The sequence below is a fragment of the Anabrus simplex genome, chromosome 2, assembly GCF_040414725.1.
Source record: "Anabrus simplex isolate iqAnaSimp1 chromosome 2, ASM4041472v1, whole genome shotgun sequence".
NCBI lineage: Eukaryota > Metazoa > Arthropoda > Insecta > Orthoptera > Tettigoniidae > Anabrus > Anabrus simplex.
Window position 1 is genome coordinate 713628762 of NC_090266.1, and position 18076 is coordinate 713646837.

Below are 18076 nucleotides of genomic sequence, written 5' to 3' on the forward strand. Positions count from 1 at the left end.
CATCGACTCAGTAGGATGTAGGACCACCGCGAGCGGCGATGCACGCAGAAACACGTCGAGGTACAGAGTCAGAGTCAATAAGAGTGCGGATGGTGTCCTGAGGGATGGTTCTCCATTCTCTGTCAACCATTTGCCACAGTTGGTCGTCCGTACGAGGCTGGGGCAGAGTTTGCAAACGGCGTCCAATGAGATCCCACACGTGTTCGATTGGTGAGAGATCCGGAGAGTACGCTGGCCACGGAAGCATCTGTACACCTCGTAGAGCCTGTTGGGAGATGCGAGCAGTGTGTGGGCGGGCATTATCCTGCTGAAACAGAGCATTGGGCAGCCCCTGAAGGTACGGGAGTGCCACCGGCCGCAGCACATGCTGCACGTAGCGGTGGGCATTTAACGTGCCTTGAATACGCACTAGAGGTGACGTGGAATCATACGCAATAGCGCCCCAAACCATGATGCCGCGTTGTCTAGTGGTAGGGCGCTCCACAGTTACTGCCGGATTTGACCTTTCTCCACACCGACGCCACACTCGTCTGCGGTGACTATCACTGACAGAACAGAAGCGTGACTCATCGGAGAACACGACGTTCCGCCATTCCCTCATCCAAGTCGCTCTAGCCCGGCACCATGCCAGGCGTGCACGTCTATGCTGTGGAGTCAATGGTAGTCTTCTGAGCGGACGCCGGGAGTGCAGGCCTCCTTCAACCAATCGACGGGAAATTGTTCTGGTCGATATTGGAACAGCCAGGGTGTCTTGCACATGCTGAAGAATGGCGGTTGACGTGGCGTGCGGGGCTGCCACCGCTTGGCAGCGGATGCGCCGATCCTCGCGTGCTGACGTCACTCGGGCTGCGCCTGGACCCCTCGCACGTGCAACATGTCCCTGCGCCAACCATCTTTGCCACAGGCGCTGCACTGTGGACACATCCCTATGGGTATCGGCTGCTATTTGACGAAGCGACCAACCTGCCCTTCTCAGCCCGATCACCATACCCCTCGTAAAGTCGTCTGTCTGCTGGAAATGCCTCCGTTGACGGCGGCCTGGCATTCTTAGCTATACACGTGTCCTGTGGCACACGACAACACGTTCTACAATGACTGTCGGCTGAGAAATCACGGTACGAAGTGGGCCATTCGCCAACGCCGTGTCCCATTTATCGTTCACTACGAGTGCAGCACAGCGGCGCATTTCACATCATGAGCATACCTCAGTGACGTCAGTCTACCCTGCAATTGGCATAAAGTTCTGACCACTCCTTCTTGGTGTTGCATTTGCTCTGTCAGTCAGTGTATTAACCTTGAATAATATATGAATGTGTTCCCTTAATAATTGTTACTCATTTTTTGCTTCCTAAAAATGCCAGAACCCGCCACTGAAGGGGTTAAACTTGTATTTAGCTTTCAGGTGATCCTTATCTTGTGTGTTAGGAAAGTATGCTATGTATAACAATGTACAAATATGATTTTGGGGGAAGTGTAAGAAGTAAGCTAAATATTTTAATTATGTTATTATATACATTTCCAAGTAAATTAGGGGGTAATTATTTCTGTAAAAACAAGAGCTATGCAGTGAATAGGACAGGGACATACGTCTTGCAAAATCATTCTTACACAGTCACCAGAATTCAATTTGGTCACATACTGTATGTTAGACTTTTTTTTTTTTTTTTTTTTTTTTACATATTTTATAGCATTTTTTCCATAAATTTAATGGCATTTTATTATCATTTTCCGTGATTTTTTTAGGTCAACATCTGCCCCCTAGTTATGAGGGTATTAAGGGGTTGTAGTAAGGGTGTAAAGGAGAGGGCTTTTAAATCCCGGGTGAGACTCCAATTAGAGTATTGTTCCAGTGTATAGGTTCCATACCAGAATTACTTGTTACGATTACTGGAAAAAGTCCAAAGGAAGGTAACACAAAGAGGAGTGTTACTAAAATGTTGCAATCTTTGGACTGGGAAGATTTGGGAGGAAAGAGACGAGCTGATCGACTAAGCGTATATTCTTAGCTGTCAGTAGAGAGCTGTCATGGAATGATTAGTAGACGAATAAGCTTAAGTGGAGGTCTTATGGCGACGAAGGGATAGGGCGGGGCTAGGTGTGGGGAAAAAAGCGGCCGCGGCCTTACGATACAGCCCCAGCATTTGCCTGGTGTGAAAATGGGAAACTACGGAAAACCATCTTCAGGGCTGCCGACAACGGGGTTCGAACACACTATCTCCTGAATGCAAGCTCATGTATACCCGGATAAGAGTATTAAAGATTTTTTTAAAAAATCTCACGTATTTTTGCTGGGGATATTGTGGGAAATTTTTATGTCCATTTTCATAACATGATTCATTGATGTCACTAAGTTATGATATATTGTTCAGTGCATAAGTTATGAATTTCGTTATGGTCCGTATTGACAGTTGATAGAGATATTGTTCAGTGATTGAAAAGAAACCCCTGGGCAAAAAGTGTTTTAGAATAATGCCTTCATCAGAATTATCTTCTGAATTGTTCAGTATTATGAAAAAAATGATGGCATTCTTTTTAATTGCTGATACAAGTAATTCAATTCTTTTTCTCATGTTTTACAGGTATATCTTGAGAGTGGTGAAGGACGAAGGTTTATTACCTTCTACAAAGTTACAGTGTACCCATACGTGGCAGTTATTGATCCACGAACAGGGGAGAACATGAGAGTTTGGAACTCATTCTCTCGATCAACTTTTGCATCCAAATTGAAGGAATTTCTTACTGAACAGGAAAATAACTCTCTCAGTTCTGCAGATGCTGAGACAGATAAGGTAAGATTTTTCTCTAGCAAGATGTAGTTGTACATCGTTTTTCTAATAGAAATGAGAGTAAAATTTTGTAATAGCTACCAGTGCTCCTTCTCTCATCCTTTAACCTGAGTAAAGATCAGTGGTGTGTGATTTTGTGTTTTTTGCAGTATTGGAAAGGAAATGAAACTTCCTATATTTTCGTGTGGCTCATGTCAATTTTGCTGTTAAAGCATGATTACACTATTGTGTGTCCCATCAGTGAACATATCTCTCCTTATTAATTGGAGCCTGTATCTGTGGATCTGTGGGTGCATAATGATACAGGATTGTGGAATTCCTTAACATGACATAGTACTGTCACGTGCTCGAGCAACTGCCGACCCTCTGTAGCGCCCTTTGGTATTTCCTGGAAGGGATGAATGTGTCGAGGTGAAAAATGTCCAACTGGCCTGAAGGCATGTGTTAGCCTTTGCTTTCATTGTACTTCTGTCTGCTACCTCTGTGGACTTATGAAATGCGAAAGTAGAATGTTCATATTCTGGCCGCACTTCGAATAAACTAGAAACTCATCACCAGGTCTATAAAAGCAGGCTCGCTGCAAACAGGTAGGGGTGGGTGTATGTGTGCGCATGCATGCATGCACGTGGAATAGTGTTGCATTGGAGCAGTTATTGTCATATATAACTTGGTGATGAGCTGTGTTGTGTAGTTGTCTTGCTGAGTGACATATGTTAAGTACTGTAGTTCATTGTACGGTGCAGTCACGTGAGTTGATTGTGTGAGTTATTGGCATTGTCTGAAGTTGCGCGAAACATACATTTGTTGTGTGTTGTGATAGCCAATGCTTGTGTGTTCAAACCCAACTAACTATTAGGAAGCTGCTGTGTAAAGTGACTGGTGCGTGCTTGTGAAGCCAAGTTAAAGGTGAGATTTGGCAATCAAGATTAGAGGGATTGCCTGTTCTGTGTAAGTACCAGCTAGCTGGAGACATGCTGTGGGAACACTAATAAGTGAAGTGTTGCCATTCATTGTAAATTATAATTGTGTTAGTATGTAGTGGTTGGGTCATTCGACGTTAAATTAGTCCAATAAAATAGTGTTGCTGGGCTGAGTAGCTTGGACGGTAGAGGGCTGGCCTTCCGAGCCTTCGATCCTGGCTCAGTCTGGTGGTATTTGAAGGTGCTAAAATACGTCAGCCTCATGTCAGTAGATATGTAGGCATGTAAAAGAAAACCTACAGGACAAAATTTTGGCACATCGGCATCTCAAAAACCTGTAAAAGTAGTTAGTGGGATGTAAAAAAACCCTTTATTAACAAAAGAAAGTTTAATTTTAACAGCATGCATTGTGTTGATTAATTTTGTCATTCATTTTTGCTTTCTAAAGCTGATTGCTTTTCAACATCATTTGATGTTGGGTTTTTAATAAACAATCATGTCATGAAATATAATGAAAACATTCACAATATTAAAATTAAAAATTTGGCAGTCTTGAGATAAGAAAGCTCTTGTTCTGTATAGAGAATAACTTACTATTAAAACATAGAACGCTAAGCAAGTCGGTTTTGAGGGCCTTTTATAAATTTTCTATTGGTCATTGCTTAATAATGGCAGCAATGGCAGTTTTCACGGAAAGTCTAAGTACGACTCTTTATATTAATGATTACAGCCCCCCCTTTTTTTATGATAAATAAAAATCTTAAATTTCGGTACTAAAAAGGGATTGATTTTCTAAGTTATTTTATATAAAGAAATTAGTTTGGTATTATTTCACAGACAAACAAAACACATCTCTGCTCATAATATGAAAAAAAAATTTGAATGTGACTGTGTCAGGGCCATGGCCGCAAGTTTCGGCATAAAATGTGTGGCACATGGTAGATAATGTCAAAACATACAATCTAACCAGTGTAGGTGTACCCCTTAATCCCATTTCCTGGCACGGGATCAGGGATGAGGTGAGATGAATTTATATGGCATGATTTTACGGCTCGATGCATTTCCTGACACCAGCCTCAGTTGAGGAGCTAATGAAAATGAAATGAATGATGGTGAATGAAATTGAGTAAGGAGGTGGAAGGAATTGTCTGTGTCTTATGAATAGGAACTGCCCCGGCATTTTGCATAGAAGTGAAAATTGAAAACCACAGAAAATCATTCTCAGGACGTCCAACGGTAAGGTTTGAACCCACACCTATCCTGAATGCAGAGCTTGGCTCCATAGCCGTAGCGCGTTAACATGCACAGCCACTCTGCTCACTAATTATCTAGTCAGTATGTGCTTCTTATTCTATTGTTCGTATTTTGTTTCTTAAAACTAAAGAAATATGTGCATCCTCAGGATCATAACATTTTCCACCACTGGGGCTGTAGACGTACTCAACTGGTGCTGCAGTAGCATTGAACTCTCCTTTTGATGTTCGGCGACCTTAACTTTGAGACACTTCTGATAAGCCTTTTGGTACTCAACGTTGGTGATTTTGGAACATTGATAAGCTGCTGTATTTCCTTGAATATATTTTTGAAAATTTTGAAACCATTCATTATCATATGTCGTGACATTTCATGAAATACATATATATATATATATATATATATATACACACGAGGCGTCTAGTATCAAAACCGGCCAAGTCACAGAAGGCATATTTTTCAATATGGATGAAAAACCTTTAGAGATAAAGCAATGATAGTCACAAAAGATTTTTTTTTTCATAGTTATATCCTAATATTTAATTTCCACTGTTATGATTAATCTGACTCATAATGAACCCATCTTTTTTGTTAATATAAACTTTGACTTGGCTGTTTTTGTTGCAATTTTGTATAATTTTGGGCTTTTTTCTAAAACTGTATTCAATTTAAATTCCAAACCCTTGTGAAAAGGCAATTCAAAGAAAATAAATTGACATTGTATTTACTTTTCTTTCTTGCAATTTGAAAAAAAAAAACATTTCAGCATACATGGGATAGTAATATATGAAGAACAGCAGAAAGCTGAGGAGAATACAAAATAGTATTTCTCTCACTAAAAGTTTGTAGTTCACTTAGATCTTGACCACAGTAAAAGAAAATGAATAGCAATAATAGTCACTTATATTAATATAATCATTATTAAGATAGGTACTAAGTAATATTGTTTTAAGTCTTCAGTTTGCTCTTACTTATAATACAATGTCAGGCATTTCACGTAGACTGTTGATGCAGACTTCAGAGACAGTGTTGGAACTCTCATGACCGGTGAAGGCTGATTCAATTGCTAATATTATAGTTTTATAAAACTGCAGTGACTGCAGTGAGCCAAAGTGGTTCTGCAGGAGATTTTTTATGCCTTCTGTTTTAGAGATATGAAGAGTAATGCCTTTGATCACTGTGAGAAGTCTCATTTGAGCCAGCGATTTTCCTCTTTTACACGGACTTAGGTACTTCCCAAGATCATTAATGTAAAATACCTCATCATTTACACAAACAGAATTTTGTGCGAGAAACTTAGATAATCTGTAGTAAAATTAAATGAAGTATTATTCTTACCACACTCGCTTTCATTGTTGTGATTTCCACTGTAATGTATCTGTCGTTCTCTTTCTTGCACGTGCGGATGACCGTCGATGTTAGGCCCCTTAAAACAACAAGCAAGCATCTCTCTTGCTCTTGATCTGGGGGTTTCATCGTATTTCGCTTCACTGGGTAGTTTATGGATATGGATATTTGGAATAGTGAGATGGTAGGCGATTTGAGGGCCTCACCCTAGTATTATAGTGTGGATTTTTGCGGTGGTGATGATTACTGTTTTTTGGCGATATTAACGTAATGTTAGACATGTGTTGAAAGTCATTATTATTTTTCCAAACTTCCTTGCATAGGTCGAGATCATGTTTGAATTGTGGATTGCTTGCCACGCGTTATTCATTTTCAATTTCACGTTTAGTAACAAGATAGGGAGTTGCATTTCCCGACTTGCGTTCATTCTGTGGAAAGATTTGTTTCATTGCGTGCTATTAGTTTCGACAAGGTTTACTACTAAAATATCAAAAGAGTGTGTTTGAAGTTACGATTTCGCCTGACATTCTAGAGGAAGCGTAGACAACCAAATTTCCGCTCGACAATAGATTTAGGACGTCACCTGTTATCCTAGGAGTATACTGATGATGAGACGTCCTACAGTAGTGTGCAAATTAATTGGGACAAGACGATTTATTACTATATGTATAATACAGTTAGGAGCTTACTGAATATTAATAAGTAATGTGTCCTCCTTTTGCTTTAATGATCATCTGAACACGTTGTGGCATAGATTCGATCAGGTTAGAGCAGATGTTTCGTAGTTCCTCGTCATGAAACCACACCTTTACCTCATTTACTAACATGCGTTCCTTTGTTGAACAGTCCATTTTACCAAGACACCTTTTCACAATACTCCACAAATTCTCAATGGGGTTTAAGTCTGGTGAATTACCAGGCCACTGAAGCACATTAATGTTGTTTTCTTCCACGAATGTCTTGACTGCTTTAGAAGTGTGACACGGGGCCAGATCATGTTGAAATGTTCCTCCACCATCTGCGAAGGTCTGTAGGAATGGCACAATCCTGCGCCTAAGGATTTCCATGTATTTGGTTGAATTCATCATGCCATCAACTGGAACTAGAGCCCCAGGGCCACTTGCAGTGAAGAAACCATAAAACATTTTTTGGGGGGGATGTTTTACAGTCTATTCAAAATGCTCAGCTCGCACTGCCTCATGGGTGTTTCGTCTGACAACCCGTGCTCTGTAACCTTGAACAATAAAATATGATTCGTCACTGAAAATTACACGTTTCCAGTCATTGGAGGTCCAAGATTGATATATTTTGACCCATGCCAACCGTTTTTTTCTTCATGGCAGGCGTTAACAACTGCTTCTTTATTGGCTTTCGTGCCTTCCGCCCACAATCAAGAAGCCTACGCCGTACTGTTGAAGAATTAATTTCAATCCCAGTAGCCAATAAATCTCTCTGAAGGTCTTTGCTTTTCTTGTGAGGATGAATTTTACTGTTTGTAAGTAGAATTTTGTCACTTCTAGGGGTGGTTTTTCGTTTCCGTCCACATCTGACTTTTCTCTTTGGAGACAATGAGGCAGTGTCACGATATGCCCGAAGAAGTCTTGAAACACTAGATTTTCCCACACCAACAACAGAGGCAATGTCTCTTATAGTCATAGATGTGTGTTCACGAAGAGCAACTATTTTTGCCCGCTTCGTTGGTGAAATGTCCATTTTACAACAAACACGAAGTTTTCCTCTCGAGAACACATAAATAACACACACTGTTGCTATACAATATAAGCACTCAACTGAACTGGAGGGGACCAACAATTGTTGTTCATGGTCAAGGCAACAATAGTCCACCAACAGTACAACAGTTGGGCAGGTAAACTCGGTTACAGCTAACCAACTTCAATTCTTTGTAAAATATGAGCTTGTCCCAATTAATTTGCACACTACTGTAGTTCACGCTCAACGATAGGTTTAGGAAGGGTGTGTGTGTGTGTGTGTGTGCGCGCGCGCATTAGGTAGCCCCGATGATAGGTTTAGGATGTCGGCTGTATATACTCAAGTCTTAGATAAGGTGTTTTTGCGAAGTGACTTGAGCGATGGTAGTGTCTGCAGTAGTGTATGCAATGCAAAGAGTGTTAGCTAAGTAATATTGATGCCGTGTTTTGCGCACAGCCCTTACTAGCTGGAAGGTGTTTACCTAAGATTATGCAACCACTAGTGGCATGAATATGAGGGTTGTCCAATATTGGGTACTGAGCTAACGGTGATTTGAATATTACCGCAGTGTGCGACGCGTGTTTGAGTTCAATGAACTCCAATATTTTATTTTGTTACGGACTTAATTGTTTTGTCGTTCAGACGTCCGATTGCTCTGCTAGTGTGCGTGTTGACACTTAGTTTATTTGTGTGAGACTTGAGTTACGAATGCGGGTTTGATTCGTCAGCCGGTAATATATTTTATTTTCAGTATATTTCATTCTTTCATTTATATACATAGTTTATTGTGGTCGATCAATAATTTTGTAGGTATTTTGTTGAGACAAACAATAAGTAGATGGATCTGTAATGGTTGTCGTTGTTGTAAAGGAAAGAACTCCTGTGTTTTTATTTTATTTTACCATCTGGACTTGTAATTTTATTAAGCGTAACGTAACCATTTATAACCTGAAAGTTGGTTTTACACCGACTGACAGAGCAAATGCAACACCAAGAAGGAGTGGTCAGAACTTTATGCCAATTGCAGGGTAGACTGACGTCACTGAGGTATGCTCATGATGTGAAATGCGCCACTGTGCTGCGCACGTAGCGAACGACAAATGGGACACGGCGTTGGCGAATGGCCCACTTCGTACCGTGATTTCTCAGCCGACAGTCATTGTAGAACGTATTGTCGTGTGCCACAGGACACGTGTATAGCTAAGAATGCCAGGCCGCCGTCAACGGAGGCATTTCCAGCAGACAGACGACTTTACGAGGGGTATGGTGATTGGGCTGAGAAGGGCAGGTTGGTCGCTTCGTCAAATCGCAGCCGATACCCATAGGGATGTGTCTACGGTGCAGCGCCTGTGGCGAAGATGGTTGGCGCAGGGACATGTGGCACGTGCGAGGGGTCCAGGCGCAGCCCGAGTGACGTCAGCACGCGAGGATCGGCGCATCCGCCGCCAAGCGGTGGCAGCCCCGCACGCCACATCAACCGCCATTCTTCAGCATGTGCAAGACACCCTGGCTGTTCCAATATTGACCAGAACAATTTCCTGTCGATTGGTTGAAGGAGGCCTGCACTCCCGGCGTCCGCTCAGAAGACTACCATTGACTCCACAGCATAGACGTGCACGCCTGGCATGGTGCCGGGCTAGAGCGACTTGGATGAGGGAATGGCGGAACGTCGTGTTCTCCGATGAGTCACGCTTCTGTTCTGTCAGTGATAGTCACCGCAGACGAGTGTGGCGTCGGCGTGGAGAAAGGTCAAATCCGGCAGTAACTGTGGAGCGCCCTACCGCTAGACAAGGCGGCATCATGGTTTGGGGCGCTATTGCGTATGATTCCACGTCACCTCTAGTGCATATTCAAGGCACGTTAAATGCCCACCACTACGTGCAGCATGTGCTGCGGCCGGTGGCACTCCCGTACCTTCAGGGGCTGCCCAATGCTCTGTTTCAGCAGGATAATGCCCGCCCACACACTGCTCGCATCTCCCAACAGGCTCTACGAGGTGTACAGATGCTTCCGTGGCCAGCGTACTCTCCGGATCTCTCACCAATCGAACACGTGTGGGATCTCATTGGACGCCGTTTGCAAACTCTGCCCCAGCCTCGTACGGACGACCAACTGTGGCAAATGGTTGACAGAGAATGGAGAACCATCCCTCAGGACGCCATCCGCACTCTTATTGACTCTGTACCTCGACGTGTTTCTGCGTGCATCGCCGCTCGCGGTGGTCCTACATCCTACTGAGTCGATGCCGTGCACATTGTGTAACCTGCATATCGGTTTGAAATAAACATCAATTATTCGTCCGTGCCGTCTCTGTTTTTTCCCCAACTTTCATCCCTTTCGAACCACTCCTTCTTGGTGTTACATTTGCTCTGTCAGTCAGTGTATAATAATATTTTTCAAGTGATTTACCACTTTTTATTTAACTTCAGTGTTTGGCATTTCTTCGAAATGCGTGATGAATAATAGTTTCCTGCATTTCGCAGTTTTTGTTCCTTCAGAACGACGTAACGTGAGATCCTCTTGGATCGTGTTGTTGGTTCCTTCTGAACAGCTGTTTGGGTGATGCATGTTTCAGCATCGGGATTATTTTATAACTGAAGGGTGTCACAAGATGACAATACATGGTGGAATTTTATTTTCAATTGTGAATGCTGCTGTTAACTTGTAGTGAACACCATGCTTACCAGTAATATTTCCCAACCTATTCAAAGGAACTGATAGTCAATTTGGTTCGATTAAGGCTCCATTCGGCGGGTGTTCCCATATCCGATAGGGTATCTGACTGGTGGATAACTTTAGTTAAGAGTAAATCTGGCATTCTAGTTGAAAGTCAGATTTTCCACAGATCGTGTGGATTAATTCTCAGTTATCGTTTGGATCAATAGGTGCCCGATATTCTGGTTACTTCTCCTTTTTCTAGTTTTTGCTGTCTACTAATCTGCTATATTTCTACTTTTCTCCGAAGAAAATTCTTCAATACTGTAATCAATAAAACTAACGCCATGCAATGTGACTGCGTTTGAAACATTTAATAATTACATGTTTCTTTCTTGATCAAGGATTTTATATAAATGATTTTTGAGCAGTTAATTGAGTCAATAAAAGTTAGTAAGCACATATTTGCTCCTCATTTCAAGTAGTTAGGCTCTCTTCTGAACCCCATCGTTTGGTTAAGATCGTGACCAAATTATTCCCGCTACGACCCCAAGATTTAAGAGTTCTATATTGCTCTACTGCAGCAGCTGTGGCCGACCAACGATGGAATGGTAAGTCAAGGGTTCAGTACTTCACCCCTACAGGCAGTCCCCTACTTCAGCTGTCCAGTCTCCATCAACAAGGGGGTGGATTTAATTTATTCACAAAAATTCTTTATTAATTAACCTACATAGGTCGAATGCCCTCTAACATTTCTTTTCACTGTTGCTGTTTATTCTTTTCTTGAATATCTGTACAGATTTTCACGCACTTCCCAATGAATGAAAATTAACCCCAATCATTTCTGCTAAAATCCCATCTAATTTTATATTTGAGATCAGCCCTGCCGATTTAATTATTTTCCAGCTGAAGCCTCTCATGGATATATCCCCATGCTTCCTCTCCTCTATAGGCTCTATATAATCCTATAAGTCTAGTTTTCTCCCTTCTCTTACTTAAAGCTTCCCACCCAACTTTCTGTAACATTCCTGATACACTACTCTTTCGCCTGAAATCTCCTGTTACAAATCTTGCTGTTTTCCTCTTTTCTTTATTAAGTATTCCTGGTGGGGATCCCAAACACTATTTGCATATTCCAATAATGGACGAACAATATTTCAGTGACTTTTCTCTTTTAATTCTTTGTTGCACCCCTTAAGTAGCCTCATTATGACATGTAACGATCTGTATGCTGTCTCAACAATGTCATAAACATGACCCTTCCAGTGCAAATTACTTTCAATTCTCACACCTAAGTATTTGCACTTGCCATCTTTTGGTACAATTACCTTATCCAAAGAATATTTAAATTCAGTTTTTAAGGACCTGTTTGTAAATGTTATGACAATTGATTTGCCTCATTAATCTTCACATTATTCTCTTCAACCCATTGTTGGATACTGTTAAGGTCCCTTTGTAATTCTGTACAATCTTCTATGTTATTTCCCTATAAACAATTATATCATCTGCGTACAATCTTATTTTTGATGTTATATTGTTACCTAAATAATTTGCATATATTAATTATGATTAATGCCTTTGCTGGCAGGATCTAGTGTTTACAGTGCACTATGTCTTCTGGTATAGGCTAAAGCAGTTTTGTTACTTTCATTATCTGTCTCTGTCTTATCCTTGGCTTTGACAATATGAAAGTGACTGAGGTATGAGCGATGCTAGTATGCCAATCCTTATGCAGCCAGTCCCTGCTATGAATGGTGTGAAAATGTTGCTCATAGGGTCAGTTGTTGTATGCATTTCAGTGGGCTTGGCAGACTGATATGTGGTGGCAACTCTGGCTCGGTGAGGAAAACAACGGGAAACTACCTTGCTTCTTATTTCTCTAGTACGCCTCTTCAGTGATGTCTAGGCCATCTATGACAGCTGATGGCAGAACTGTTGAGGATCCCACCAGTGGCATCGCTAACGGACTTAACATACATTCATACAATTAAGATTAACAAAGGGTTAATTTTACTACCCTGTGGAATTCCCTTCCAAACTTGCTCTTCCTGTGATACATGATTTCTTACTTTGACTTTTTGAACCACCCTTGAATTTAGAAATGTTCTTATCCAACATATAACCCTTATATCCAAACCTATTCCCTCCAGTTTCGTTAATAATATTCCATGTTCCACTCTGCCAAATGTCTTGGAAAAGTCTATGGCAACCCAATCCAACTGGCCTCCAGAATCCAACTGATCTGGTAAGTCCTGCTGAAATCTCACCAGTTGTGCCTCACAAGAAAATTTCTTTCTAAACCCATACTGAACCACTTTTTATCTTCACATACCCCTCTAATATATTTTGCTATTAAACTCACTAGTATTTTATAAACTATGCTGGTCAAGCTGACTGGTCTGTAGTTCTCAAGTTTTCTTTTATTTAGTATTGAGTATTTATTATTGAACATAACAGGCGTTCAGCCCAAATACATGTTAACAATGCAAACAACTTGCAACCAAAAAAAAAGAAGAAGAAAAACACTAGACTCCTTGGGCATGCCATGAGGTCCATCGGTTACTCCGGAAACGTGACACTCCCTATCGGTGGAGCCTAGAGGAAGACCCCAACAAACCCTACCAGATGATATTGCAGCTTTCTCACCCTTCCTTTTTCGGCCGGCCATGTGAGGCTGAAACTGCTCTCTTCCTGCACCCGCCTCTTTCTCCCCTTGTTCCATATATATATCTCTTTTACATGTATGGGGTAGGCCCATCCTACCCCATCCTCTTAGTGGTATGTCCTGCTCTTCCTTCCCTATCACTCCTTAGTATCTCTTACTGTTCATACATAGTGAGGAAACTGCACATGCCCCAATATAAAATAATAATAATAATAATAATAATAATAATAATAATAATAATAATAATAATAGTAATAATAATAATAAACAACTAAAAATCTATATACTCATTGGATACCTTAAATAAATACTAATTGGATACCTTAAATAAGACTAATCTAGCCCTTCTCAGTCCCTGCATTCTACATATTATATCAGTTACAACAGATCGTTCTGCAAGAAATGCCGACTTCGCGTTTCAACATACTCGGCATGTGTCCTCGTTTACTCCGCTGCTTACTCCGCATTCCTTGTTCACTGACCTACTCCCACTGGATTTCAGTAAACTGTTGGTCAACAATTACATACTATCCTGCCATATCACAATCAATAAGGCCTCTACAGTAGCAAAATACCACATCATTCACCTACTCCACTAACTCACCAACTCGATACTCTTCGTTCTAACTTGATCATACTTAACCTCCAGGCTAAAATTCTACCTTCTCAACTATGTACACATCTCCAGTACTCCACTTACCATTAAATTTACCATACAAACTCCATCCACTAAATATCATCAAACTATTAAACAAGCCTCCCATAAACACACATTACCATTCCAGACACATACCCCTGTATCCCCTGTAATCTATACTTCATCATCTTTGAATTCACTGCACTTACCTCCATTACACCTATCACCAATCATTTCATCATACAAACACAAACCACAATGCATTTCCGAACTCATAACCACCTTCATTCTTACCAAAAAGGCTCCAACTCCATTCCAATTCCGCCTCCTTATACACTCTTCTCACTTACATGCTTTACACATACACATGTTCCCCCTATGCCTCTCCCTCTTTCATCATTCTCTCACAGAATTTTCTTATCGCACATAGATACCTGTTCAGCTGTCCTCCTTCTTCCCATTGCTTGATAATCCACCTTGTGAAATCTGCTCATCCTGTTTTCCTAATAGTTTCTGATGTTTGGCACTCAATAAACTATTTCTTATCTTACTTGTTTTTCCACAATTACCTATTAAGTGAAAATCGTCGTTAACTGCCCCACATATTATGCATACTGTCTTATCTCTACCTTTTAACCAACCCTTATTCTTATGTAGACCCATCAGCCACCATACCAACCCACCCCTGTTTAACCTATCTACGTATCTAATATTCATCCCCATTACTTCCTCTACTTTATTAAAAAACTAAGAGAATTTCTTAGTCTACATTCTTCCAATAATTTCTGCCTATGCATATCTCTAATCCTCCTCGCAATCACCTTTCTGGCTCCTGTTTTCGTCCACACCTCCCCCCAAATGTACCCTAATCCTATCATCTCCAAGTATCTTTTAATTTTTTCTAGCCAGCATCCCTTATATGTGTTCTTCAGTTGTTGTTCGTATGCGGCTTGTAGCACCCTCCCACCTTCTTGTCTTTTCAAAATCATCCAATATTTAACTATTATTTTACAGACTCAAATTCCAAATCTCCCCCACATATTAATTCCACCCCTGCATTAGCTGTGCACTGCGCCGCATCACCGCCTTACCAAAATTACTAATGATTCGTCTTAATTCCACTCTTTTCTCATCCGACCCCCATACTTCAGCCCCATACATTACCCTACCAAAAACCACCGATCTTAAAACTAACCTTAAGGTTTTTATAACTGATACCCAGAAATTTAGCCAGCAAGTTTTTGACTGAGGCTAGGGTGGCCATACCTTTGGTTCTCGCTCTTCTAATTTGATCGTCCCAAGTCCCTTTTCTGTTAATAATGACTCCTAAATATTCCAACTTACTTACTTGTTCCAACCTTTCTCCCTGCACAAACCGTTTCCCATCCTCCTTGCTTCCTTTGTGTACCTGGGCGACTAGCACTTTAGATTTATTCCCGTTAATTTTCAAGGCCTATTTCTTTGCGAAATCTGACCCTGCATTTAAGCTCCTCTGCATCCCCCCCTGAAGTTAAGTCATCAGTATCACATCATCAGAAAAAAATCAGTCCCGGTATCTCCAACCCATTAATCACCGGCACGGCCCAGTTGTATCCCCCATGTCCATCCAAGATATTGTTAATAAATAAAATAAACAATATTGGCGATAATTTACGCCCTTGCTTTAAACCCACCTTAGACTCTAAGGGTCTGCTCAACCTATCGTCTCCCAATTTTACACAGCACCAGACCACCTTATATATCGCCTCTACTGCCCTTATCATCTTTTCCGAAACTCCCAACCTACCCAATTTCCCTAATAGAGCCCCTCTATTCACCTTATCGAATGCCTTTTCAAAGTCAATTGCCGCTACATACACCTTACCTCTTGACAAGCTCACATACTTCTCAAAGACCGTCTTCACTATCATTATATTATCCACTGTTCTTTTCTTTTTTCTAAATCCCCCTTGGTAATCTGACAATACTTCATTTCTTTCGGCCCGTTCACTTAACCTGTTCGCTAACATCCCTGTATAAATTTTACTTAAGGAATCTAACAGAGATATTCCCCTATAGTTGTTTATACTGTTTTTGGTACCCTTTCCCTTATATATTGGACATACAGTCACCGTTTCCCACTCCTTAGGGTACTTCCCCTCATCAAAAATCTTATTGAATACTTGAACTATGCCCTCTATCATTGCCCCATTTTTGGTAATTTATTTCCAAAACTTATTATTGATATCATTGCAACCCCCGCCGACCTGCCCCTGATTCTTCTTATCACTCCTAAAGTTTCTTCTCTTGTAATTTACTTGTCTAGTTTATAAATTGCCACTCTTCTATTCCTCCAAATTGCTTCTTCCCCCGTTTCACTCAACCATACCTCCCCCTTACCCCCCCCCCCCCCTCGAGTAATTCCCTAAAGTAGCTCACCCACTGTACATCCTCAATACTCGTTTTCTCTATGCTCTTTCCACCCTTAATTATTCTGTTTATCCTTCCCCAAACTTTTTCAATGCTGTTCAGCTTACATTCTTTATTTATGGCTTCCGTTTGTTCCTCTAACCACGCCTTTTTTACCTTACAAATTTTCTTTTTGTACTCTTTCCTTAACTTACAAAAGACCTCTCTTACTGCGCTCCCACCTTTCTTCCTATACTCCCCTAACGCTCCCAACACTCTCTTTCACATTCCTTCACACTCTTTATTAAACCATTCTTCTCCCGCTTTCTTTTTTCTTCTCCCACCTTTTTCCATCTGCGCTATCATCTTTATTGGATGTAGCAGCAATTCCAAAGCTTTATCAATATTATTTTCCTTTAACGCTCCTTCCCATCCATATTTCAGTAAGTGTAAGTGTAATTCTTCTTTTGCTACCCTATCCCAATCCTGTTTCACTTTGTCTGTCCATTTGTAATTACTATACCCACTCACTAGTCCATCCTTCATCTTAACTTCTTTCCTGATATGCTTCTCCTTCCCCCTTCTTAACAGAACTGGGAAATGGTGTGATTCAATCCAATCTCCTACTTCCATCCTTACAATATCCTCTAACACTCCTTCTGAGCTTAAAACTATATCTATCACACTACCTCCCTGCTCTGAAACATAGGTCAATTTCCCGGTACTGTCGCCCTCCTTCCATCCATTCCTAATTTCTGAAACCGACACGTGCTAGTTACCGTTGTCATTGTTGTTACATTGTTACTGTTAAAATTGTTAATTATTGTTGCTACTTAATATTGTTGTTTATACCTTTGTTATCTTTTATACTTATTTAAACTTATTATTATTATTATTATTATTATTATTATTATTATTGTAAAATGGCCCTCCATAGGCTGTATCTAATAATTAAATAAATAAATAAATAAATAAATAAATAAATAAATAAATAAATATATAAATTCCGTGCTGCGCACAACTCTTAGAGCTTCTCCCCATAGCTGTTTGTAAATTTTATCCTCACTTCCCTCCCCTGCGAACCATGTGACCTTGCCGCAGTGGGGAGGCTTGCGTGTCCCAATGAAGAAGGTAGCCGAGCTACCATATCAGATGGGTATCTGTTGAGGGACCAGACTAAGGAATGGTTCATCGAAAGGGGGGTAGTAGCCTTTGAGAAGTTGCAAGGGCAGCAGTCTAGATGATTGACTGATATGGCCTTGTAATGGTACTCACCATGGCTTAGCTGTATTGATACTGCTACACGGCTGAAAGCAACAGGAAACTACAGCCGTAACTAATTCCCGAGGACATGCAGCTCTCTCTGTATGAATGATGTACTGATGATGGCTTCCTCCCGGGTAAAATATTCCGGAGGTAAACTAGTCCCCCATTCAGATCTCCGGGTGGGGACTACACGAGAGGAGGCGATCATCAGGAAGATGGATACTGACATTCTGCGAGCGGGAGCCTGGAATGTTAGAAGTTAGAATCGTTGTGGTAGATTAGAGAATCTGAAAAAGGAAATGGATATACTAAAGTTAGATGTAGTTGGTATAAGTGAAGTATGTTGGCAGGAAGAACAGGATTTTTGGTCAGGCGACTACCGAATTATCAACACAAAATCAAACAGGGGAAATGCAGGAGTTGGTTTAACAATGAATAAGAAAATAGG

The 18076-nt window shown here is 40.9% G+C and overlaps 1 protein-coding gene across 2 annotated transcripts in view; it reads left to right on the forward strand.

Moving 5' to 3' along the window:
* Positions 1-18076, forward strand: part of LOC136863060 (UBX domain-containing protein 7) — a 463333-nt gene that overhangs the window by 183490 nt on the left and 261767 nt on the right. For both annotated transcript variants that reach the window (XM_067139389.2, XM_067139390.2), the window contains exon 5: positions 2580-2789. In XM_067139389.2, the coding sequence (XP_066995490.1) occupies positions 2580-2789 (210 nt within the window). The remainder of the gene's footprint in view (positions 1-2579; positions 2790-18076) is intronic.